Here is a 22,725-nt window from a genome sequence, read left to right on the forward strand (position 1 = left end):
CTGAGGGAGGATGAGCTGGGGGTCCGGACTCCCGGGTCTGAGGGAGGAGGGGCTGGGAGTCCGGACTCCCGGGGCTGAGGGAGGAGGGGGCTGGGGGTCTGGACTCTTGGGTCTGAGGGAGGAGGGGCTGTGGGTCTGGACTCCCGGGGCTGAGGGAGGAGGGGCTGGGAGTCCGGATTCCCGGGGCTGAGGGAGGAGGGGGCTGGGGGTCCGGACTCCCGGGGCTGAGGAGGAGGGGCTGCGGGCCCTGACAGGGAAAGGGCTCTGGGAGGCGTGGGGGGGGGGGCACTGCCCAAAAGCTGCTGCTTCAGCCCCTCCACCACCACAGCTGTCCTCTTTTGTCTTATGACATGTCCATGGGAACCTGATCTGAGTGGGGATTAGGAGAAGGTATTTGGGAAGGGACCCTGGCCTGAAAACAATAGCTGCCCCACCCCCCAAAGGCTATTTCAGGGGGGATGTCGTACATGGTGATACAGAGGACATTTCCTAAGAAGGGATTCAAGGGGGGAGGCCCCTGGGAGAATTAGTCACACCGACTCCCTCTCGCACCCCACTCCCCCCCCCCCGTTATCTTCCCACCTGTCCCCTCCTTGCCACAGCACCCACAGACTGGGGAGGAGGGTTGTCCACAGACCTCATCCTGAGCCCTACATAGACAGCACCCCATCTTTGAGATCCCCTGGGACCCACAGTACCCAGGTTTAAGAGCACCCCAAATCCTGAGATCCACAGATCCTGACACCCCAACTGGTGATCCCCCTGGTTTCTGGGGACAAGCAAGTCCCCATGTCTCCAGAGTCTGAGACCCCAATTCTTGAGACTCCAGACTCTGGGCTCAGATATCCTCAGCTCTTGATGCCCTAGGTCTCAACATGTTCTGAAGCCTCAATATCCTGAGACCCCAAAACCCGAATGCTCAAGCTCCAAGATGTATTCACAATGCCCCGAATTTTGACAGCTCCAGTCATAAGGCCTCTGACCCAGAGACCTCATTTCTCAAACCCCCAGAGTCTGAGACTCCCTGTCCTGAACCCCAGACCATCCAAGCCCAGATACCCCCATTTTCTGAGATTCCCTCAGAATCAGATCTCAGACCTGTTAGGTCTGAGGGTGTCCCATTCTGGGACACCCCAATCTTGAAACCCCAGACTCTGGAACTCTGAAATCCTAATAATCTGTCTTCAGTCCCCTAAAAGCCCGAGCTTCCCCAGAATTCCCAAGCCTCCATCTTGTGCCCCCTCCATCCCCATAGCTCATCACACCCCTCATGTCTCCCACCCCTCCTGTCCTCTCCCCCAAGGACAAAGTCCCTGGGGACCCCAGGACCGTTACCTAAGGCTGGGTCTGCAGAGTCCAGGAGCTGCGGGACAGAGCCTTGCTGAAGGAGCTGAAGCACCCCTGGGGTTTATAGGGGAGGCTCGGCCCCGCCCCCGCTGGGGAGAGGGAGGGCCAGAGAATTCCTTTCTCCAGCCCCAAGTCCCAGCTCAGGGGCTGCCCTGCCCCCAGTCTGGCTTCACATTCAGAATCCCAGACCTCCTGGCTGCTTGGGGACCCCTCCACCCCATCAGCACTGCCTTGAACCCAGGCTGGGTCAGGTGACCTCCAACCTCTTACAGCAGGCTGTGCTCTATGCTTTGAGGTCCCTGGGCTCAGCACACAATAGGTCTTTGGAGAATACTTGTTGACAAAAGGGGTACAGGGGCTGCTTTCTCTTATGTGGCTCTGGTTCTGGTTTCTGTGTCTCTCTGTCTCCCCACCTCCCTGCCCCCACCCCTTTGTCTGCTACCAGGATTCCACCCTGGTGACAACAGGCACTAAAGTGGGGAAGCAGGTGTGCGCCGGGGGAGGGGAGAGGGTGTGGTGTCAGGCCCCGCTCGACCTCACACTCCCCCACCTCCATCTGACACTGATCTGTTTCTCGGTATTCCTCTCCCTGCCGTTTCCCTGCCACGCCATGACCTTGAACTCTAGGGGAGCCGGCCACCCCTCCTGCCTCTCCGTGTCTGTCTCTCTCACAGTCGGCCAACTCTGTGTCTATTTCTGGGGGTTCTCTCTGGGTTGCTTTCAGGCTCTGTCTGCATCTCTCCGCCTCTGTGTCTTTCACTCTCCGGGTCTCCCCGCACATTTCTGTCTCTGCATTTCCACAGGGGTCTCTGTGAATCTGCCTCACTCTCAGTATCCATCTATAGGTCTCTATCTGTGACCCCATTTCCCTCTCTCCTTGGCTCTGGATCTGTGTCTCTATCTTTCTAGATCTTTCTGGGGCGTCCTCCTCCACATCTCTGCCATCCTTCCTCTTTGGGTCCCCATGTCTGTCTCTGTGGTCTCTGTGCCCTGCGATGCACATGTGCCTCTCCAGCGTCCCTTTCTTTGCACATCTTTCTAGGAATCTCTGTCTTTCCCCCCACTCCATGGGTCTCTGGCTCTGTCTGTGTCTCTGGGTGTCTCTCTTTGAGCCTTGGTCCGGCCTCTCTGGGCACCCCGAGAATTCCCCGTTCTGCAGCCCAGCTCCGCTCCTGGGTGTGGTGTGGCTCTGGGGGACCCTCCCCTCCGTCTTCTCGTCCTCCTCACACCTCACCCCACAGGCAGCAGACAGGCAGCCGCTCCTAGCCTAGAGAGCAACTTTATTACTCCGGGATGCCTCCAGGGCTAGCGCAGGGGGCAGGCGGTCTCAGCCTTCGAATTTTTTCTTGCGGCCCTCCATGCCGCTCAGCGCGTCGATGTTCTTCCGCCAGTCTCCCACCTCCCGGTTCTCCTGGGGGAATGCGGTCAAGGGTTAGGGTCTCCCCCTGGTCGACAGTCTCTCAAATATCCTCCGACCACCCTCCAGCCTGCTGGGCCACGGGGTTTCGGATGTCTGCCTGGGGATCTGGTTCTGAACATGTCTAGTCCCCCAGGCAATCCCATCAAATTTGCCCCCACGAACACTCCGCCCTCCTCACACACTGCGGGCCTCCGGGCTCATCTTCCCCTTCTGGCCTCCCCCGTGCACTACTTTTCTCTCTCACGGACATCCCGACTCCTTGCTACTTCCTTCCTCCCTAACACAATTCCTGGCTTTCCTCTTCCAGCTTCTGTCTTCCTCTCGCCCTTCTAGCCCCTCCTAGAGGGGTGCCAGAGGACCCTCTACCAGATCCTTCTCCCCATAACTCCAAGTGCCACCTGCCCTGAGCTGAGGCCCTAGGACTGTTGTCCCCCGCACCCTCTCCCCCGAGCAGCCCCTTTCCTGGCCCGAGCCACACTCACCTTCTCTGTGTCCTCCTTCTTCACCTGCTTGAGGTGGGCCCGCAGGTCTAAGGTCTCCTTAGCCCTGGTGCCCAGCAGGGCCTGCATCATGGCATCCGCGGAGATCCTCACCCTTCGCAGGGTGGGCCGCTTAAATTTGCCCCGAAGGTCAAAGATCTTCTGGGTCAGATCTGCGATCTGGGGGCAGCGATAAGGGGAGGTGGAAACCACCCCCCCATCCACCTCCCCCAGCCCCATGTGTCCACTCTACATTTCCCTCCTCTCTCTCCAAGCCTAAGGAGGCTCAGCTCCCACTGCCTTCGGGGAAAAATCCACGGGCCTCATCAGTAACTGTAAGTCCTCCCCGATCCGCCCCGTTTCCTCTCGGCAAGGCACTGACACATCCCGGTCCAGCTGCAGGCGTCCCACGATTCCCAACCCACACCTGAGCTCACGCATCAACCCCTGATGCTCCGGCTCCACGGCCTCCCATCTCCTGGCTTCTGCGTTCTGTCCCTTCCGCCTGGACCAGCCTTCCTAGCCACTCTACTCAGTCTTCTGCCCCGTCCCTTCCAGGCCCACAGAGCTGTTCTGGGTCTCCTGGTGTCTGCAAAGGCAGCTGCAAGGGGGATGACACGAGACCCTGCCTGGAAGAGACCAAGACTGACCGGGACCCCCACCTCTGCCATGTTCTTTGTGACTTTCGCCTCCACGTCGTATCTCTCTTCATCCACTTTGTCCACGCGGGCGTGGAGTTGTCGGCACAAGTCCTGGTCAAGGAATTGTGGTATATGTGGTGGGGGGGCCCCGACTCCTGAGTCCAGAGGAGGAGGGGTTTGGGGTCTGGAGATCTGGTCCTGGAGGCACAGTTTGAAGCGGACTCTGGGGCAGCTCGAAGAAAGGGTGCTAGGAGCCAGGAGTCCTGAGAATCTGACAGAATTGGAGCTGGAGAAATCACCTCCGGATTTTGAGGCCCTAGGCAGCCACAGGCCACATTTCTAAACTCCTGAGGGTAAGGATTGGGAGGCTGGACCCCAAGGTCCCCAGCAGAAGTGGAGTATAGTGACTAGACCCATGAGCCCCAAGGATGCGAAAGCCGACGTTAGGAACCTCGGATCCCCAGCTGGGCAGGGGTCCCTAATGAGAGCCGGTACCTGCAGCTCCGCAAAGCTCAGCCCGGCCAATTCCAGGGGCTGGCACCGCGTGTTCAGAGCGCGCCCCTTCTCTCCACGCCGCTCCTCCGCCTCCCGCTCCAGCTCTTGCTTCGCAATCTGCAGCATCAGGGTCTGCGGAGGGAAGGCCAGGGACCGCAGCCCACCCGGGACAGCGGATGAGGGCCGCGCCGCACCGGGGAAGCCGCCCTGGCCAGGACAGCCCTCTCTCTAGGCGCAGGACCGGTCAGCTGTCCCGCAGGGCCACCCCCCCTTCAAGGTAGGGTTCATCGTTCCAAGGCTCCGCCCCTACACCCCCAACCCTCAAGCACCCTGAGGACATCTAGGCACCCGCTCCAGGCCCACCGGCACCTTCAGCTGCAGCTTCCTCGAGGCGGAGATCTTGGACTTTTTCTGCGGGAATGGAATGGAGCCAGGAACAGTGAGGGCAGGGAACGGAAGACGGACGGTGGGCCGGGGGCCTCACGGCCACTCCCTCACACCTGGCCCGGCTTTGGGCCTGCCCCCAACTCTGGCCAAATCTACGGGAAGCCACGCCCCTCGCCCCACCCACCAATCCTGGCCCCTGATCTGTTAGGCACTGCCCCCTATACCCTAAGCATCGCAGTTCCCACGGACAACGGGACTCCGCCCATAGGCAGGTCTCACCAATCCGAGCCCTCCCTCTGCAAAACCCCGCCCTTAAAGAGCGGCAAGCTCCTAGGCACCGCCCAAGAGCAAAGCCCCGCCGCGTCCAGGGCTCCGGTCCCGCCGTCATGCCTAGGTGCCACCACCTCTGCAGACTGGGAACCCCGACCCGCACAACCCCCTCCTCACCTTGGCGTGCGGCTCCGTGGCGTACGCGCGGTAGTTGGCAGAAGACCGGCGTCGGATCGGGGCCGGAGCTGGGGGCGGGCACCCCGCCTGGGGTTGGGGGAACGGGGCCGCGTCACCGCCGGGCCCCCGCTTCCCCCCTCCACGCCGTCTCCTGGGGTTGCAGCCTCCCGCCCCAGGCCCCACCCTGCTGCGCCCTCCCCTGCCGGTCGCCCCTCGCCAGTGCCCGCTCTCACCGCATCGCTGCTCCTGGAGGGAGAGACCGGGAGAAGGGATTAATGGTGGGCCTGTGTCCCCTCCAGTCTAAGAGACCCCAGAGGAAGGCCTACCAGCTCCTCCGTCCTAAGATCCTAGGAGCCCTGATTCCCAAACTCTTCCCTCCTGCAGACACCAGGGATGCTGTCCCCACCTCCCTTCTCAGGCCCTGTGTCCAACCTTGCAGTCTCATCCCCCACCGCCTCGGGCCCCGGGGAGTCCCAGTTACCAAGCTGCACTCACTCGTCTGCCATGCTGAGACTCGGGCCAGGGGTTGCAGGAGGCACAGACGGGGCAAGGGGCGCTTGGAGGGTCAGTGAGGGCACGCCCGGGGTGACCTTGAAGGCCCCTGGAACTTTGCGCTCCTCTGGGCTGCTCAAGCTTCACTGAGGACACTGAGATAAGGGGCGTGGACTGAGACTAAATATACTGCTGCCACCTCCTCCCCCTGCCCAGGATGTGAGATAACGGGGCGCGTGAGAGGTGGGGTGGGCTGCTGTCCAGCTGGATCACCCTTCCACCTTGGCGGCCTGGGGACTCAGACCCAGCAGTGCAGACCCCCAGCCTCTCCTCCCTCAGACCCAGGAGTCCAGGCCCCCAATCCCCACCTCCCTCCTCTCGACCCAGGAGTCCAGACCCCCAGCCCCTCTTCCCTCAGATCCAGGAGTCCAGGACCCCAGCCCCTCCTCCCTCAGACCCAGGAGTTCAGACCCCAGTCCCTCCTCCTCAGACCCAGGAGTCCAGGCCCCTAGTCCCTCCTCCCTCAGACCCAGGAGTCCAGGCCCCCAGCCCCTCCTCTCTCAAACCCAGGATTCCAGACACCCAGCCCCTCCTCTCTCAGACCCAGGAGTCTAGACCCCCAGCTCCTCCTCCCTCAGACCCAGGAGTCTGAGCCTCATCCCCACATTGGACTGCAATATTCCTAAGAGCTATGGTCAGTTTCTGTACCCGAAACTTGTTAGCCACTCAATAAAATTTGTTGATTTATTTGAGGATCCAGGTATGGCCCAGACTCTCAGGCCACAGCAGTAAGGAGAAATCCACCTCTGGTTCAGTAGGAACTGGGTGTCTCCTGACCACTCGAGCTCATCCCGTCTCCCAGTCCTGGAGACAAGACTGAAGACCGGAAAGACACCATGGGCACATGAAGAAGAGGACCCCACTCTCTTTACTGAGCCCCTGGGGGTGTTGAACAGCCCTGGAGAGCAATTCCCCCATCCCCAGTTAAAACAGGACCTCGGGGGACAAGGAGGCCACACAGAGGGCCTGAGACTCAGGGCCCATCTCTGTAGGCAGTGTCTCAAGAGTAGAACGTGTAACTCTAAAAGAACAATCTAGAATTGTAGGAACAGAACACAGAATCCCAGGACGGTAATTTGAAATGCCAGCAACACCTCTGGAGCTGATAGAGACTGCTGAGAACAGAACTGAGTGTTCTAGAGGCGGGCTCAAATTCCAGGACCTGACTTTACAAGTCAGAGATGGGGACAGGGGTCAGACTCTCCGGTTGTGGGGTCTGACTCTGTGGGTAGAGCCGGAGACTCTGGGGGCCGCTTGAGGGGCTCAGGGGGTGGGGTCCCGCCTTCCAGAGCCTGGCTCAGTTCCTCAAGGGGCGGGGTTGGGACGTCAGGGGGCGGAGTCATGGAGTCCACAGCGGAGTCAGCGCCGCAAGCGGAGTCTGGGGCCTTGTGGAAGCGCGCGAAGGTCTCCGAGGGCCTGGCCTGCGGCAGTGGGGTGAACCCAGCCGCCCGAGCGAGCTCCCCGACCCGGCTGGCAAACCCCTGCAGCTGCTCCTGCCGCAGGTCCACCAGGTATCTGAAACCAGGAAGGGGGCCGTTAGGGGTCCTGGCTTCCAGCCCTCAGCCTGGACGCTCCCTGCCCAGCCCTCCGCTGGCTCACCGCGCTAATTCCACCACCAGGCGTCCTCCAGGGGCCACGGTGGCCCCCAGATCTGGGCTAAGAAGATGCACCATCCTGCGCAGAGGGAAGGGAGGGCCGAGGCTGAGACTTCCAGGTCCTGAGGGAGGAGTGGGGCTGGGGGATCTGACACTGATTAAGGAGGGGCTGGGGGCCAGGATTCCTGGGTGTGAGGAGGAGGAGCTGGGGGAGCAAAGTCTGGGAACCTCTCTCTTACCCACAGGCCACATAGAGAAGCTGGAACCGTTCCTTGTAGCAGCTTTTGTGGTGAAGGGTCTGGGCAGAGCCGAGAGGCAGGAAGTGCACAGTGAAGAATTCCGGGGCAGGAGCAGCTGGGGGAGAACTGGCAGAGTTAGGCCGACCCACGAAGCTTGGAGAAAATACTCCTTGCCTGTCCTGAAGCCCTTTCTCATCCTTTCTCGTAGATGGATTCCTGGAAAATTCTGGGAAGGGCAGCCCGGCAAGCAGACCCATTTTACAAAGTAGGCTGCTGAGACTCAGGAGAGGGAAAGAGTGGGTGGCCCGTGGCCATACAGGGCATCCAAACACCGAGGAAGAGCCAGGTTGGGGGATGGTTACAAGGAGGCATGACCAGAATGGGGCTCCAAAGGTGAGCTGGGACCCAGCACCTTGCTAGAATGCTCTGTCTTTTAGACTTCTGCAGGTAGGATTAGAATACTAATGTTGGAATTCAGAGTGATAACATGGTGTCAGGATTTAGGAAAGAGAGAAATACAGAGAAAGAAAAAGACAATGTCAGGAACAGGAAATCACTTGTTCAGACACTGGAAACCATATTGGTACGCGCTCGGACATGAAATACCTGAAGCCCGGGATGGGGGTCCGGGTCCCACTCTTGCCCGGAGGATGATGTGCCCCCTTTACCACCCAACTCCCAATGCAGGGGGGTGAGCTGACTCGGACGCTTACCGCGCTCTGGGCTTCCATCCCCGTCCTGGTGCACTTGCTCAGGCTTTCCCTGGGCGGTTCTCGGGCGCCCCCAGGCGGCCACCTCTCGGAACAGCTCGGTCACGTTGTGCTGCGTGATCTCACCGGCGGTCTGGGGAGAGAAGAGGCGCAGCCCCGGGTGACCCGGCAAGGCCTAGAGTACCCCACCCCTCCCCCGAATGCCCAGCGCTAGCTTGGATTTCCGGACCGGGTTGAGAAAGTACAGAACAGCGGAACGGCCCCCAGCCCCAGCACCTCCGGTCACACACCTTGACTGGCTGTCCATTGCTGGTCCGCAGGAGGCTGCCATCATCTGCTTCGATGCCAAAGGCCACGAATGGCCCCGTGGCGATGTCCCCCCAATACCCGCGTGCTGCGACACGCTCTCCGTGCTGGGGAAGCAGGGAGACAAGAGGCAAGTGAGGTCAATGTTGGAGACCCCAGTTCCTGTGTCCCCGAAAAGAAGGACTGGCCAGGGTAGGGAGTGGACACGCACATGACTCAGGAGGCGACCTGACGCAAGGGTCCGGTTTGGCATGTGGTAGGCGCTGGAGTCTCTGAGCTCAAAGGCCACACCAGTGTCCCTCCAACGCCGGAATTCGCGAGTGTGGATGACTCGGGCCTGGGTAGGAGGACGAACAGAGGTCGAAGCAAATCTGGTATATGGGCCCCCGGCCCCTCCTCCCTCGGACTCAGGAGTCCCGGCCCACAGCCTCTCAGCCCCACCTCCTGCACATCCAGAAATGGGGCCTCCAGCCCCCTTCCCAGGCCCCTCACCCCGCGGTCGTGCAGCTTCATGTGCAAGTCCCAGTCGCAGACACCGCGCCGGGCGTCGTAACGGGAGCCCAGGTAGTGGCGCAGCCTGGAGTCCCAGAGGCGGCTCATGGGGAAGGCCTCGGGCCCCTTCTCCCCGCCGGCCCAGAATCGGAACACAGCCTCCAGGGCGTCGCGCTCGCGGAACTGCACGGCCGGCATGCGTGGGGGAGAGAGCGAGGGAGAGGGGGCTGCAGGGAGAGCCGTTTCTCCCGCTCTACCCTCCCTCCCGTACCCGGGCATGGGAACCGTTCTCCCATTTCTCGGATGAAGAAACTGCAGTTGAGCGAGTAGAAACCACCCCCAAGTCACACCCCACACTGGGAGCTGGGGAGCTAGCGCTCGAACTCCATCAAGGAAAACCCTTTGGGGCTGCCCATTTCCAGTCTCCGCGTGGCCATCCGGATCCTGGGCAGTGACGGCACCTTGAGGGCGCCCAGGCTGAGCCAGGGCAGCTGCTCCGCCAGGCGGTCGGGCTCTGGGACCAGGTGCACCAGGCGCTTGGCCTGGGCGCGCACGAAGGCGGCCACCTGGGGGCGCAGCAGCGCGTTCCCCCACACCTCCAGGAAGGTCTCGCTCCTCTCTGGGGGGGAGGGGAGAGAGGGACGGATTAGTGGGGGGAGCAGCGGAGGGAAGCCAGAAACTGGACCCGTGCGGGTGCCGCATACCCTCTTTATAGTAATCTTATGATGTCATAGTCATGTGAGCATAAGGGACGCTGGCCAACTCCTCATCCACCCCTCAAACATAAAGAATAACTTAAACCTAATCTAGGCGTCCTTCTAGTCTTCCCCACCCTGCAGATGAGCGCAAACCTGAATTTCATGTTCAAATTTCCCTTGCCTTAAAAAAGAGAAAGTTATATATAGATGGGGGTGGAAATGGAGATTTATGCGTGCTAAAATAGTACAGTGTTAAATTGTTCCATTTTAATCAGGAATCTTACAGAATCTTACTATATACCTTGAGTTGTGTGAACATATACATCTGTATCAACGAATCTCTATCAATATGTAAATTGTTTCATTTCGTGGTTTGGGAATCTTAAAGTTATTTAAAGACAGAGAACCATATAACCTTAGTTAGATCTAGTTCCTTCAGTGGCCTTTACAAGGTGCACTGTGAAGTGTGTGCGGTGTATCCTGAGTGCTCTGGGATATTAAGAAAAAACTACCACCCATAATCGTGATAACAATAATCAGCACTAAGAGGTACTGAGTCTATAGCATAAGCCAGGAGCTGCGTGTTTTTTGTTTTTGTTTTCCAGTTGAATCCTCACAAGCACTCTATGGGAAAAGAACTTTTAGGATCTCCATTTTATCCATGTAGAAACAATGTAGGCCCAGAAAGCGGCAGATACTAGCCCCAGGTCACCCAGCAAGCACAGCCAGAATTTGAACAGACTGTCTCAGTCCAGACTCTCCTCAAGGTGCTAAGCCAAAGTCATTGTCACTGAGAAGTCGTCATCCTTGCCTCCCTGCCCAGATCCTCCTCTTCCTTCCAGGGCTGCATCCTCAAGGCAGACCCTCTGGGATTTGTGCCTCTAACTGAGGACACTGAGGCCCGTGGGGAGGCTCTGCGAAGGACTGAGCTCCTCCGAACCTTCCCCATATCTTGGAGACTCGCTACCTCTTAAGAAGTCCTTTGATCTCCTCTGGCCCTCTGCTGTGTCAGGAGATTTGGAATGCTTACCCTGTGTCATGCACGGGGCTGAGAATTTATGTGGATTTTTTTCTGGAATTCTCTCAGCGGCTGTAGGAGGTAGTATATTTTTGCACAGGTGGGAACAATGACCAGGACGTTTAACCAGACCATCGAAATGCCAGAACCCCTGTGGGCACGGGGAAGAGGCTGGCGGCCAGAATATCCCGCGCTTTGCAACTCACCTTGCAACCCCATCTTCTCAGGTTCCTCCAAAGCTAGGCTGAAGATCAGTATGTGTCGAGCCACAGCTTCCAGATTATTCTCTAGCACATAGAACTGGAAAGACAGAGCAAAATGATTCCGAGATCGGTGTCCCTGGCTCCCAGGAGACCCAAGAATGGAAGACCTCAGCCTCCTCCCTCCACAGGGTCCAGGCATTCTGTACACTGGCCTCCTTCCTTCAAACAGGGGAGTATGGACCCTCAGAACCCTCCTCCCCACCACTACTCCGGACACCCAGTCTTTAGGCTCTTCGTCCCACTTGAACCCAAAAGCCCACAACCCAGGAATTTGAGTCCCCAGCTTCTACCTCCCTTGGACCTAGCAGTCCAGGCCTCCAGTTCCCTTCTCCTTCAAGGACTCAGGTATCTGGGCTCTCATCTTCATCCTCCTCCCTCCAACGACCCCATTATCCCAGCTCACATGTAACCTCCTGCGAGGCCAGAGCGCCGCCCGGGCCAGGGTCCGAAGCAGGTGCCGCCCATCCACGGATCCCAGCAGCAGTACATCTAGCTCGGGGGTCCTGGGCTCTGCATCGCCCCGCAAGTCCGAGTCCACAGGAGGACCTGGCAAGATGGCACAGGCTGCGGTCTGTGGCCTGGAGAGCGCCCCCTGCAGCCTCCCCAGAACGATGGACTACAACTCCCAGCAAGACTCGCACTCCTGGCCTAGGTTCCTAAGGGAGCTGTGCCTCTAAGCATTCTGGGAATCGTAGTCCGCAGAGGCCACTTGGGCAGCCCAGTGAGGGGCGGCTCCACCGTTGGAGCCTCGGAGAACGTTAGCGCGCCGCCTGCCAGGGTGGGTCAGATGCGGTCCTGGGTGGGGACTCACTCTCAGCCTGCAGGTCCAGCGCCGGGGACAGGCCCCACCAGGACACGGAGCCGAAGCCTGCGCCCGAGCCTGCCGGTGTGGTCATCGCCCTGCAGAACAGACGTCCTGGGAGTCCCAAACCACCGTTTCTGCGTCGCCCACCCATGCCCCTCTCACCGCCCCTCTCCTCCCTGGGACACTCCCTCACCTCTGTCTTTCCAAAGACTCCGGGACGCCCCCTCCCTCCCTGCTCCGTGCTGCGCCGCTGTTCTACACCCGCTACACACAACTGCCCAGAGCTCCTTCTTTTTCGACCAGTCAACCAATGGGAGTACGCGGGTTGGCACAGGCGCGATAGACTGACCAATAGGAACGAGTGGGACCGGCCTGCTACGAACTTTTGGCCAATGGGAGCGCTCGCGGGAGTGGAGGGCGTGTGGACGCGGTTGTCATGACGACGGCGAAGGAGAAGAAGGGGCGGAGCTGGGGGGTTGGGGGCGGGGCCTTGGACGATCCACTTTTCTGGGATGGGGAAGTCTGGGTCGACTCAAATCGACCTAGAAAGGAACAGAATCTTGATTAATTCAAATTAAAGTGACGTCGCCTAGACCTCTGGGTCCCCTTCCCACCTCATACCGTGGTTCTACCACCAAGGCGGGAAAGGCAGCAAAGGGCTGGGGCTAGCTAACACTGGCCCCTGGTTGTTCAAGTGTCAGTAATTTTGCGACCTGGTTGTTACGCACAGTCATTACTAAAAATTAAATTGTTTTACTAATTACTAAAATTAAATTCAAATTAAATGCATTACATTAAAATAAAGTAATATACACTCAAAACTCATCACTTCTTATTTTACTATACTTTCCTGTTGTTGATGGTCTTAAGGTTTTTTACATCAATTGTTGTACCCAAATGAAGAAAATATTTTAACGCAATAGTTTAAAAAGTCAAACTGGCACACTATGACCACTGACTGTCTATTTTTCTAAATAAAATTTTATGAGAATCAGGGCCAGGATTATGGTGAACCAGAGCGGTCCAAGTGCAGGGTCAGACGCCATCTTTAAAATTTTTATATTTTATGCGTCATGGATCTGTGTGTGTGTGTGTGTGTGTGTTAATTTTGATTCTTATTGTATTAAAATACTATTTATCTTGATGACTGGTTTAGTTTGTCATCAGCTTGGCCTTAGATTTTGGGACCTTCATCCTGACCCTGGGAAATACTATATTACTATATGACAGCATACTAATAGGTATCTCCTCTTGACTCCATATTCAGTGATCACATTGGTGGCTTGAAATCAGCCACATTGTGAGTATTTACACCACGGAAATAGGCAGACGACGCAGCAGGGCTCCAGAAAGTGGGTAAGGGCACATTCATGGGAGGCACACCAAGTTCTCTCTGGCCTCTGCGTCTGAATTCTTTGCGTTGTCCCCTCTGTTCCTCCAATTTCTGCTCTTCCGCCCTCACCCCCCACCTTCTGCCACTGCCCCTGGAAATGTCCAAGTCCAGCAGGGGGGATCTCCTGCCTTCCCAGAAGAATGGCCACTGCAATCTACACCCTGTGACTCCCATCACTTCATATTCAGACCAGATGGCAGGATCCTGGAGAATGTGGCTTTTGGTGTCAGATAAGCCTGGCTTTCTGTCTTGCCTTCACCTGCTGGCTGAGAGACCTCAACCAGGTGACTTAACCTGTCTTTGAGGTCTATGAGGGCAGGGACTTGAGTGAACATCTCCTCCAGCTATGCAACCTGAGACGAGTCAGTCACTCTTTCTGGGCCTCAGTTTTCAGCTCTGTAAATTGGGAAATTGGGAATAGTAACATGTGGCTAGCAGTGAGTAGTGTGATGGACTGAAGGGGGCCATCCCCCTTCTGAGGACAGCTGTGGGCACCGGGGAGCGAAGCTGAGATTTCAGCACAGCCTGCAGGACTCACTGGCTGCCTGGCTCTCTTGAGAACACACCGAGTCTGCAACTTAGGGTGCCTTCTGCCTGGAACTCTCTTCCCCTTCATCTTTGCTTATTTTTATTGTAGTAAAATACACACAACATAAAGTTTAATGACATTTGCTACATTGACAATGTTGGGCAACCATCACCACTGTCTAGTTGCAGAAATTTCTTGTCATTCCCTAAGGAAATCCTGTAGTCATTAATCAGTCACTCCCCATTTCTCTCTCTCTCTCCCTAGTCTTGCAAACCACAGATCTGCTTTTACCCCCCTCTATGGATTTGCCTATTCTGTATATTTCGCACAGATGAAATCATACAATATGTGGCCCTTTGCATCTGGCTTCTTTCACTTACAATCATGCTTTCAAGGTTCATCATGTTGTAGCATGAATCAGTATAAACTTTCCTTTTTATGACTGAATAATATTCCATTGTGTTTCCTGCTCATCTTAGACAGCCTCGTTCCTTCTTGTCCTTCAAAGCATAGCTCAACATCACCTCTTTAGGAAAGCTGTCCCTAACTGCCCTTTCTAAATGATCTCAGCTCTCACTAGCTTATCACTGCCCAGTATGGACCACCGTTTGCAATGATTTTATTCTTCTCATTTGTCTGCTTTCTTGTTGAGACACAGAATCAGGGGCCCCAGTGTCATCATCTAACTCAGAACAGAATTCGATCCCAGGAATTATAGACGGATTTCCTGGCTATACGATCCTAGCCAGGTCATGTTACTTCTCAGCACAGTTTCCTTATTTGTCCACTGGGAATAATGATCATGTCTACTTCATGAGGTGGTTGTGAGGATCATTGTTAGCAGGAGTAGCAGAAAGCAATAACAGTGATACCTCATGATGTTTTCATAAAAATGTCCCCTCACTCACTCACATAGGAGAAATGAACAGATCCCTTTGAAGAAATTTGTTAAATCACATAGACATTACAATCGGTGTAACTGACCAGATTTCCCTTTTCCCATTGGCTACCAGAAAGCTCAGTGCAAGTTAATGCTCTGCCCTTTCTTTAGTACATGGGGGAACCTTTTGCCTCATTTTCCAGTTAACCTCCAGATCAGAGAGCTCTCTTGCCAAATTTCAAAGACCTTTGTCTCCCACCTGAAATCCTGTCTGGAATGAGAGGAGGGAGGAACAATGAAATGATTGTCTTTCCTAGACACAGATTAGAAGACAAAATTTGTTGAAGGAAGGAAGAGGTGCAACCATTGGCTTTTCCCTGCGTTACTCTGTCCTTTCTCCCATTCTCTGGGGATCTCATTCCCAGACTCTACATATCTACTTTGTTTCTGCAATGAGAGTAAGTCACTTGGGGGAAATTCTGGATCTGCATCAACTTGGGGTTCCAGCATCCAACAGAAGCTCCCACCCTGAAGAACTCAGGGAAAGTAGAATGGATGAATGATGGAAGAAAGAAGGGAAGGGAGGGAAATATGGGTATGAAAATCTATGGAAGTCACGGATGCAGGAGCAGATTAAACTCATGAGTAAGTGATTCTCACAGACTCTTCACAGCAAACATACAGGAGGTATTGTTCCGACCACAATATTTTCAGAAGAAAACACCCAGGTTCGGAGGGGTATGTGAATGAAAAAGTGAACACGTGGATGAGGGGGTGGGTGGGTCAGTTTCCCTCAGTGTATCCCCAGGATGGGCAGCCCTATCCTTGCCCTTGGGTGATCCCACTCTCTTGCCCCCCACCCCCACCTTGCCCACCCCACCAGTAAGCACCAGGTCAGGTCACCAAAGTTGCTGAGTATTTATTTGGTCCCAGGAGCAGTGCAGGATTCCGACTAGGGACAGGAGCAGGTGATCCTGTGCAGGAAGAGGGGTGCTGGGAGCGAAGGGGGAAGAAGGCAGGGTCACTGATTGTCAAAGCAGAGAGTGGGAGCAGGGATTGGGGGAGGCCAGATTGCTCTCCTCCCCCAGGGGTCCCTGGGGCTTCTGGTTGTGTGCTTGGTGGGAGAGCTGGCAAGTCACCATGATTGGCATAATGGGGGATGGGAAGGCAGGAATGGGAAGGGTTGGGGTGGGGGTGGTTAGGGGTCAGAGAAAGCTTAAAGGTGGGCCTGGGTGTGGTTTTGGCCAGGAGTCTGAGGTCAGGGGCCGAGTCCAGGCTTGGCAAGGGGCTTGAGGTGGGGATCAGGGGGCAGGCAGTGGCCTCACTCGGTCAGGGGGCCGCAGCGAGTGCCACTGGGCAATGGGCCGCCGGGGGTTGGCCAGCATGTCTGCCCAGTGCCGCAGGCCAGCTCCCCCCACCGCTGCCCCGACAGCCACCCTCCCAATGGCCTCATTCTTGCCCAGCTTGTCATAGTCCAGCACGGTCAGCTCCACCTGGACCTTCTGGAGACAGGAAGAGCAGGGGGAAGAGAGACAGGAGTGTTGGAGAAGGAGGCAAGGCGCAGAGGGGATCGAGTATCATTGCCAAAGAGACCCTCTCCCTAGCAGCCAGAGGTCTAGGGGGACTTGTTAGCACCCTGCGCTAAGGTCTCTTAGGGGACTCCAACGGTGCCAGGGGTGGGAGTGGACAGAGGAGAGAGTCTCTGTTAGAGGGATGCTCTGGAGTCTTTCTTCCTCCGCGATCCGATTTCAAAGGAGATGAACCCTCAGGACCCCGTTGGTAAGGGACTGTTGGGGGCCTCCTTAGGGACTAGCCTCCTAAGGAGGGCAAACCGTCAAGACTCTGAAATGGGAGGAGGGGTCAAGCCTGAGTCCTGGCTGGGCCCTCTTCCTTAAGAGTTGTGGGGAAATCTTTCCCTTAGTACCCATAGCTCCTGAGCGGGACAGCCCGGGTCTTGCTTGGGGGCGGAACATACTGATCTTGCTTGGCGCGCGGGGCGCCCGGGTCCTCACAAGAGGAAACTGACTTTGGAAACACAACCTCAGGGCCCCAGGACCTGGTTTCCAACAGATGCGATGGGTTCTTCCTCCCCCTAGCAACAGGGGCTTTTCAGGGCCTGGGACCCTGGGGGAAGGGCTGCTCTGACGGGGCTTCGGGTAGGTCTGAGCTCACCTGCACCTGGTCACAAGGCACCTCGAAACTGAAGGCCTCGTTGTAATAGGGGTTCAGAGTGTTCTTCTTGATGGTCGTTTTCTTCTTCCGCACCTTCTTGCCGCCCTGCAGCAGGTGGACCTTGACGTACGGATCTGGGCGGAGAAAGGAGTCTTAGAGGCCCTGACTGGCCAGTGCAGGGCTCATGTTGAGGAGGATACAGGAGGCGCTTCTTCGGAAGAGCACAGAGACACCCTGTGTACCCCTCAGGGCTCTCTCCGTGTCCACAGCAAATCTACACCCTCCCCGGCAGTCCGGGGCCCTCTCCACCGGGGACGCTCGGGACCCAGAAACTGCGAGAAGCTTTGCTCCAGAGCCTCCCTCTCCACCCCCGGCCGCACCATTTGCTTGCTCCCCACACACCTGAGAGTCCTCCCACGTCCATCTTCTTCAGGTTCTTAGCCTCCAGGACGATGACCGTGAGCTTCCCGGCCGTGGGGACGTAGCGGAGGGAGAAGCAGATGTCACCGAGTTTCTCCTGCTAAAAGACAGAGCCCCAGCTTCACATCCATTCCCTCTCGGACCTTTCTTCCCCACCCCCCGCCTTAGAATGGAGGGGTCCAGTGACGACCACAGCCCTGCACCCGCCGGGACCAGCCCTCCGCCGCAGTTGCAAGTGCTGGAGCCCTGACGGTCCAAGAGGCCTGTGATCTGATTGGTCCGAGCGCGCGGTGGGCGGGCCCAGCGTGGGGTCGTGGCCACGCATGCTCACCTCCTCCCGCGGAGCAGCCTGCAGCTCGCGCCAGGCCAGCACTGGCCGCCCCAGGTCCACGGAGCTCATGGGGACCCGCACCTCCCCAATGGCATCGTTGCGGGAGAAGCGATCAAAGTCGTACACCGCCATGACCAGTACCCTGCCCCCCAGTTCCACGTAGGGGACCTAGATGAGGGGGCCACAGGGAAGAGAGCACAAGGCGGAGAGTGGGACGTCAGAGACGGGAAGTGAGGCACAGCAGCACATCCAGGTAGAATGCGACGACTCGGACAGCAAGGGTCCAGGGGAACAGCTGTGCGGAAGCCTCTGGAACCCAAATGGCACAAAGCAACAGCCCAGAGGTCAGCAGCGCCCCACGGGGACAATCCAGGGTCCGGTGTGATAGTCCCCAGAGCTGGAAGCTGCTACCTGAGCTGTGGGCTGGCTCCAGAAAAAGTTGAAGGGGTCGCTCCCCAGTGTTCCAGGGACGGGAGGCAGGTTACCAGGCCTGGGGCACAGAGGCCAGGAGCTCACCTTGAAGGCAAAGTTCTCCCCAAAGTGTGGGTTCAGTGTCTGCCGATGCACCTTGGTCTCATGCCGCCTCCGCTTGTCTGGCAGCAGGTAGACCCGCACGTAGGGGTCGGAGGAGCCCCCCAGGTCCAAGGCTGCCAATCCCTCAGCTTGCACGATGCCCACCAGCAGCTGAAAGGTGATAAGGGGACTCTAGTCTTAGCTTCCTTCTTGGAGCCTCCTCTAAAAAGGGGCTAGAACCCTCGGACCCTCCCCTCCCCTCCACACCACCCTCCTCCTCCGCACCCACCTGGCCGCTCTGGAAATCATAATCCAGTGAGTACTGCAGTCGTCCGAGCTCATGCTTCTCAGCCACCTGCGACCCTGGCCCAGATGGTGCTGGCTCCAGCTCCTCCACTTCTGGCTGCACCTTAGGGGGCCAGGAGCAAGGGCAGGTGAACTCTTCCCCTGACCCAGAAGCCAAGGGAGGCTCACTGATCCCTGAGCACTTGCTGGCTAAGCAGAGTCAGAGTTTGACTAGTGATGTCTGCCACAGGCAAGCACTAGTCATAGTAACAGAAAGGCAGTATTTAGTCAAAATGTGATTAATGATGTCTGCTGTGGGAGAGAACAGACAGGGTAACACAAGCAGCGTGCCTGTCACGCCTAGACTAGAAAAGCAGGTGCTCATAGCACCTTGTTGCCTACAAGAAGGATGCAGAAGATTTATTTCACATGCGAATGGAGGTACTGGGGTTGTTGTCCAAACTGACATGTTGACTAGTGTTCTCACCACAGAAAAACATGGAGGAGTAATAGTGCCTTTACCCTGTATTTGCCATTCTCAGCTAGAACAAGAGTTCTCCTTAACCTAAGCCAGCCATTTTCAAAATTCAACGCGAATCAGAATTCCCCTGAGAAATGTGGTAAAATGCCTTCACTTCAGATTGATTCGATAGGTCTGGGGCAAGACCCAGAATTCGTGTTTCCACAAGAACCTGAGGTGAGTCTGACGCAGGTGGTCTTTGGATGTCGCTGGCTTGAGGGACAGGGATGGAGGCTGGGCACCAGGACCCTAAAGGTCCTGCCTTATGGGTGATCGTGACAACAGCTATTTGTTGACAAGGGAGGAGAGGAAATACTAGTTACAGACCACACACTTGAGGCTCAGAGAGGGACAGTGAATTCCCCCAGGTCACAGAGCTGGGGAGTGGTTCCTCTGGGTTGGGAACCTGGGACTTCCTGGCTCCCAGGTGAGCACCGTTCCACTCTGCACTCAGACCTTGACACCCATAAGCTGTCATCTACCACTCCGGTGGACTCTTCCAACTCATGTTTCTTTCATTCTCTTGGGACTGCCACACCAGCCTCCTCCCTGGCCTCCTTGCCCCAAATCTGTCCTCCACATGGGTTCCAGAGGATTCATTCCACCACTCATGTGACCCTATTCCTTGGCTACACATGAATCTTCTATGGTTCCCAGTTGTGCTCGTGACATGTGTACAACTGAGATCCTCAGACACCCACTCTGGAGGGCAGCCTATTTGCCATCTGTGCCCCAGCTACTGTGAAATGCCTCAGGGTCTGGATTCCAGACCTTGAGCTACAATGTCCTCCTCTCTGTCCTCGGCGAACTCTGAGTGTTCCTTGGGTCTCAGCACAGAAGATATCTCTACTGGGAAGCATCCTTGGACTGTCCAGGCTATCAGGTGGTTTCTCTGTACCCACATACGCTCTGGGTGGCCCCATCACGGGGCACATACCACCCTGTGTTGTGAATGTCTGTGTGAGGGTCTGACTTCCCCACCAGAGTGGTTCTCAGGAACAGGGACTCAATCCAGCCTATCTCCAGATCCCCAGGGTCCAGGTCAGCGCTAAACACCCACAGAGATGAGCCAGTAAGGTGGGCATGGGAGGGAAGAAAGCGGGGACTGAGGCTGCTGGGCCAACGGTGCAGGACGGGGTAGGGCCAAGGGGTTGGGCCAAGCCACACCTTGTCTATGTAACTCCGGCCCAGCTCCTTCACTTCCTGAAGGTGGACCTGGGCTTGGGCCTGGCTCTTCTTGCCCAACCGCCTCCGACAACACTTCCGGTAGACACAGAAACAGCAGCCGAACACGAGGAGGCCTGAGACCAGAACGATTGCGGCCAGGGCCCAGGGGGGTACTGCAGAGGACGTGGAGACAACACTCATTGAGGCCGTAGGAGGCAAGCTGGCTGATTCAGTCCGGATTACACGCGGAAGCTGGAATCCTGGCCTTGTTTTCCCTCTGGCCATGTCCACTCCGTTTTGTCGCCCCGTTCTCCTTCCCACGGCTCTCACCCATAACGTGATCTGATGCGCTATTCTGGCCTGACACCATCCAGACTGTCTTGCCTGTTAATTCCACCTGCCCCTCCACCCCCGTTTCTGCTCAACCCCTGACTGCTGTAGAAGTCATGCCCCTCCCCCGGCCTCAGTTTCCCTGTCTTTAAAAGAAGACAGAGGTGGACCTTCCAATTCACCGTCCCAAGAGCCCACTCCATTCCACACTCTTTGATCTGGTTCTCGATTTCCTGTCAACCTGTTCCGTTTCCACTTCACTTCCTGTGAAGCCCAGGATTCCGACTACCTTGCCACCCGGATATTCCCGCCCACCCGCCGAGTACACCTGTCCAAACCCCGCCCCTGGGAATCCCAGTCGAGCTTTCCCTCCGCCCTGGCCCCAGGCTCGCTCACCCGGGGCAGGGCCGATGCGACTCGAGTCAGGAGGCGCGTCGGGCGCTGGAGGCCCTGGGGTTGGAGGCTCCGAGAACATGACGGCGGGGTCTTGCGGTCCTTTCTGCGGAGACACCCAAGAGCCCTAGGCCCCACGCCCACCCCGTGCGTTCACTGAAGCCTCCAAACAACGAAGAACTCCAATTCCCATCGGCACCCTGGGCGGCCGACCACATAGGACACAACCAGCAGCCGCGAGGCATGCTGGGGGTTGTAGTGTCAGCCTCCCCGCGATGGAGGACGCGCGCCAGGAGTGGGTTCCAGGACCTAGGTCCATCCCACAGGGACGCCCCCGCCCTCCAAGGCCCCGCAGGAATCCCTCCGACTTCTATCCCTTCCGTGCCCGTCCCCGCGGGCCTGAACCGGAAATGGGCCAAGGCGGGCGTGGGAACCGGGGCCCTGGGTTGCCCCGAGCGACGGACGGCAGGTTCGGGCCGGCCGGGAGCTACGAGGGTTGCCCTGGCAACGGGCTGTTGGCAAGACAACAGGCGGGGCTGACGTACAGATGCAGAGTCCAGGCGCCGCAGGCTCGCTCCTCGCCGGGTCAGAACCCCAGCCCCTGACCCCGCGCAGAGCGAGAGTGGGGAGAGGGCGGCCTCGCGCGTCGGGGCACGCGCCCTCGGCTGGCTCCTCCCTGCACATCTGGCCCTGCGGGCGGTGACTCGGGCTCCCCGCCCTCTCCCTCCAGGGCCGAGGGCTCCCTGGTGCCACCGCCGGGGTGGGGTTGGCAGGGGGTGTGGGGTGGGGGCGCACATCCTTCCCCGCCTGCTGTCTCTCCCGCGCACCCCGAGCTCTGTCTTCAAACCTGGCCTTGTGACCGCCTCGGCCTCAGCACCTCTCTCTCCACTCCCTATTTCTGTCCATTCTCCCACCGGGCTCTCGCCGCAACCCGGTCTGTGTCTCGTCCTCGGCCTGTGGTCTGGTCTGTGACTCCAGGGGTCTCCCAGTCTCGCCGCCTGCCTGTTCCGCCCTGCCTCTGCTCTTTGTCTCCACACCTGTCTAAATCCCGATCTCTCCATTTCAAGCTCTAGTCCTCCCACTTCCTCGGTCGGTTCCTCCCCAGTGCCCCCCCCCCCCCGCACACGCCCCGTCTCTCTAGGGATGGGGATGAGGAGGGGGCTTAGGGCGGGCTTCCCAGAGACTCCTACCTGCTCGGCAGCTGGACTGGACCCTCGCAGGAGACACCTAGGCGCCTGCCCCTCCCGGACCCCGCCCCCGCACGCGGGCGGGTGGCGCTGTCCTCGGTGCTGATCGCCCCGCTTGGTGGGGTGGGGGCGCGGCAGAGCGGAGCCGGCTCGTGAGTGTGTGTGTGTGTGTGTGTGTGTGTGTGCGCGCGCGCGCGCGCGCGCGTGCGTGTTAGGTCCCGGGTACAGGGAGAGCCCCGTCCCGCCCCTCGTCCCGCCCCCAGCCAGGAACCACTAGGGTGCCCACGGATATTTATCCTGGTCCCGGAGGATTTTCTGTTTTCTGATCCAGCTGTCTGGCATCCAGGCCACCTCTCCCCACCTGGGCCCCCACCCCCGCCAGGATACCCAGTCCAAGGACCCTGGAGCCTCCCTCCGGAGACCCAAGTAGTCAGATATCCAGCCGGAAAGTCTCCAGTGAATACGCCCCAGACCTCACCCCACCCTCTAGGTTCCCCAGCACCAGGCCCAGGAAGCAAGACCCTATGAGCCTAGCTTCAGCAAATGGCGTCCACACTGCCCAGACCCTGGACACAAGTGTGGACCTCCAACCCTTTCTGAGAGACGGGACCATCCAAACATTTTTTGGGGGGATGCCAAATTGTGGGTCCCTCTAGCTTCTCTCCCAGGACATTAGCCTCAGGACCTGAACATCAGGAATCCAGCCCTTCT

The 22,725-nt window shown here is 57.8% G+C and overlaps 3 protein-coding genes across 4 annotated transcripts; all 3 read right to left on the reverse strand.

Annotated features, from left to right (window-relative positions):
• Positions 1–2,609: 2,609 nt before the first annotated feature.
• LOC111140065 (troponin I3, cardiac type) lies at positions 2,610–5,863 on the reverse strand. 2 transcript variants are annotated; one of them, XM_022492447.1, is made up of 8 exons: positions 5,712–5,863; positions 5,450–5,462; positions 5,217–5,303; positions 4,752–4,793; positions 4,383–4,514; positions 3,909–3,998; positions 3,250–3,426; positions 2,610–2,758 (listed from the first exon to the last, which is right to left on the reverse strand). In XM_022492447.1, exons 1-8 carry the CDS (start codon positions 5,720–5,722, stop codon positions 2,675–2,677), a joined length of 636 nt encoding a protein of 211 aa, XP_022348155.1. In that variant the 5' UTR covers positions 5,723–5,863; the 3' UTR covers positions 2,610–2,674. The 2 variants fall into 2 exon arrangements, with proteins under 2 accessions (XP_022348155.1, XP_022348156.1); XM_022492448.1 differs by having other exon boundaries at positions 5,450–5,459; positions 5,712–5,811.
• Positions 5,864–6,943: 1,080 nt separating this feature from the next.
• Positions 6,944–11,985, reverse strand: LOC111140064 (dynein axonemal assembly factor 3). Its single transcript, XM_022492446.1, has 11 exons — positions 11,901–11,985; positions 11,493–11,635; positions 11,033–11,126; positions 9,572–9,729; positions 9,111–9,293; positions 8,830–8,955; positions 8,603–8,725; positions 8,316–8,445; positions 7,603–7,717; positions 7,368–7,442; positions 6,944–7,283 (listed from the first exon to the last, which is right to left on the reverse strand). The coding sequence occupies exons 1-11, from the start codon at positions 11,983–11,985 to the stop codon at positions 6,944–6,946; spliced, it is 1,572 nt and encodes a 523-aa protein (XP_022348154.1).
• Positions 11,986–15,600: 3,615 nt separating this feature from the next.
• LOC111140062 (synaptotagmin 5) lies at positions 15,601–21,907 on the reverse strand. The gene is made up of 9 exons (XM_022492444.1): positions 21,865–21,907; positions 20,831–20,954; positions 20,105–20,277; positions 18,422–18,541; positions 18,136–18,303; positions 17,620–17,787; positions 17,271–17,388; positions 16,869–17,002; positions 15,601–16,198 (listed from the first exon to the last, which is right to left on the reverse strand). The coding sequence occupies exons 1-9, from the start codon at positions 21,886–21,888 to the stop codon at positions 15,998–16,000; spliced, it is 1,230 nt and encodes a 409-aa protein (XP_022348152.1). The 5' UTR covers positions 21,889–21,907; the 3' UTR covers positions 15,601–15,997.
• Between the last annotated feature and the right edge of the window lie 818 nt (positions 21,908–22,725).

Source organism: Enhydra lutris, unplaced genomic scaffold, assembly GCF_002288905.1.
Source record: "Enhydra lutris kenyoni isolate GAN:26980312 unplaced genomic scaffold, ASM228890v2 scaffoldscaffold147, whole genome shotgun sequence".
Taxonomy (NCBI): Eukaryota; Metazoa; Chordata; class Mammalia; order Carnivora; family Mustelidae; genus Enhydra; species Enhydra lutris.

Excerpts from the sequence above, each read along its gene's own strand:
- LOC111140065 (XM_022492447.1), bottom strand. Across the intron at positions 4,794-5,216 it reads CCACGGAGCCGCACGCCAAG|AAAAAGTCCAAGATCTCCGC; the intron begins GTGAGGAGGGGG and ends CCATTCCCGCAG. Across the intron at positions 3,999-4,382 it reads TGAGCTTTGCGGAGCTGCAG|GACTTGTGCCGACAACTCCA; the intron begins GTACCGGCTCTC and ends TTCCTTGACCAG.
- LOC111140064 (XM_022492446.1), bottom strand. The coding sequence starts at position 11,985 with ATGACCACACCGGCAGGCTCGGGCGCAGGCTTCGGCTCCGTGTCCTGG. Across the intron at positions 7,443-7,602 it reads CTTCTCTATGTGGCCTGTGG|GATGGTGCATCTTCTTAGCC; the intron begins GTAAGAGAGAGG and ends CCCTCTGCGCAG. Across the intron at positions 7,284-7,367 it reads CTGGTGGTGGAATTAGCGCG|ATACCTGGTGGACCTGCGGC; the intron begins GTGAGCCAGCGG and ends TCCTGGTTTCAG.
- LOC111140062 (XM_022492444.1), bottom strand. The coding sequence starts at position 21,888 with ATGGAGAGATCGGGATTTAGACAG. Across the intron at positions 17,003-17,270 it reads GGACGTGGGAGGACTCTCAG|ATCCGTACGTCAAGGTCCAC; the intron begins GTGTGTGGGGAG and ends TTCTCCGCCCAG. Across the intron at positions 16,199-16,868 it reads TGCCTTGTGACCAGGTGCAG|AAGGTCCAGGTGGAGCTGAC; the intron begins GTGAGCTCAGAC and ends TCCTGTCTCCAG.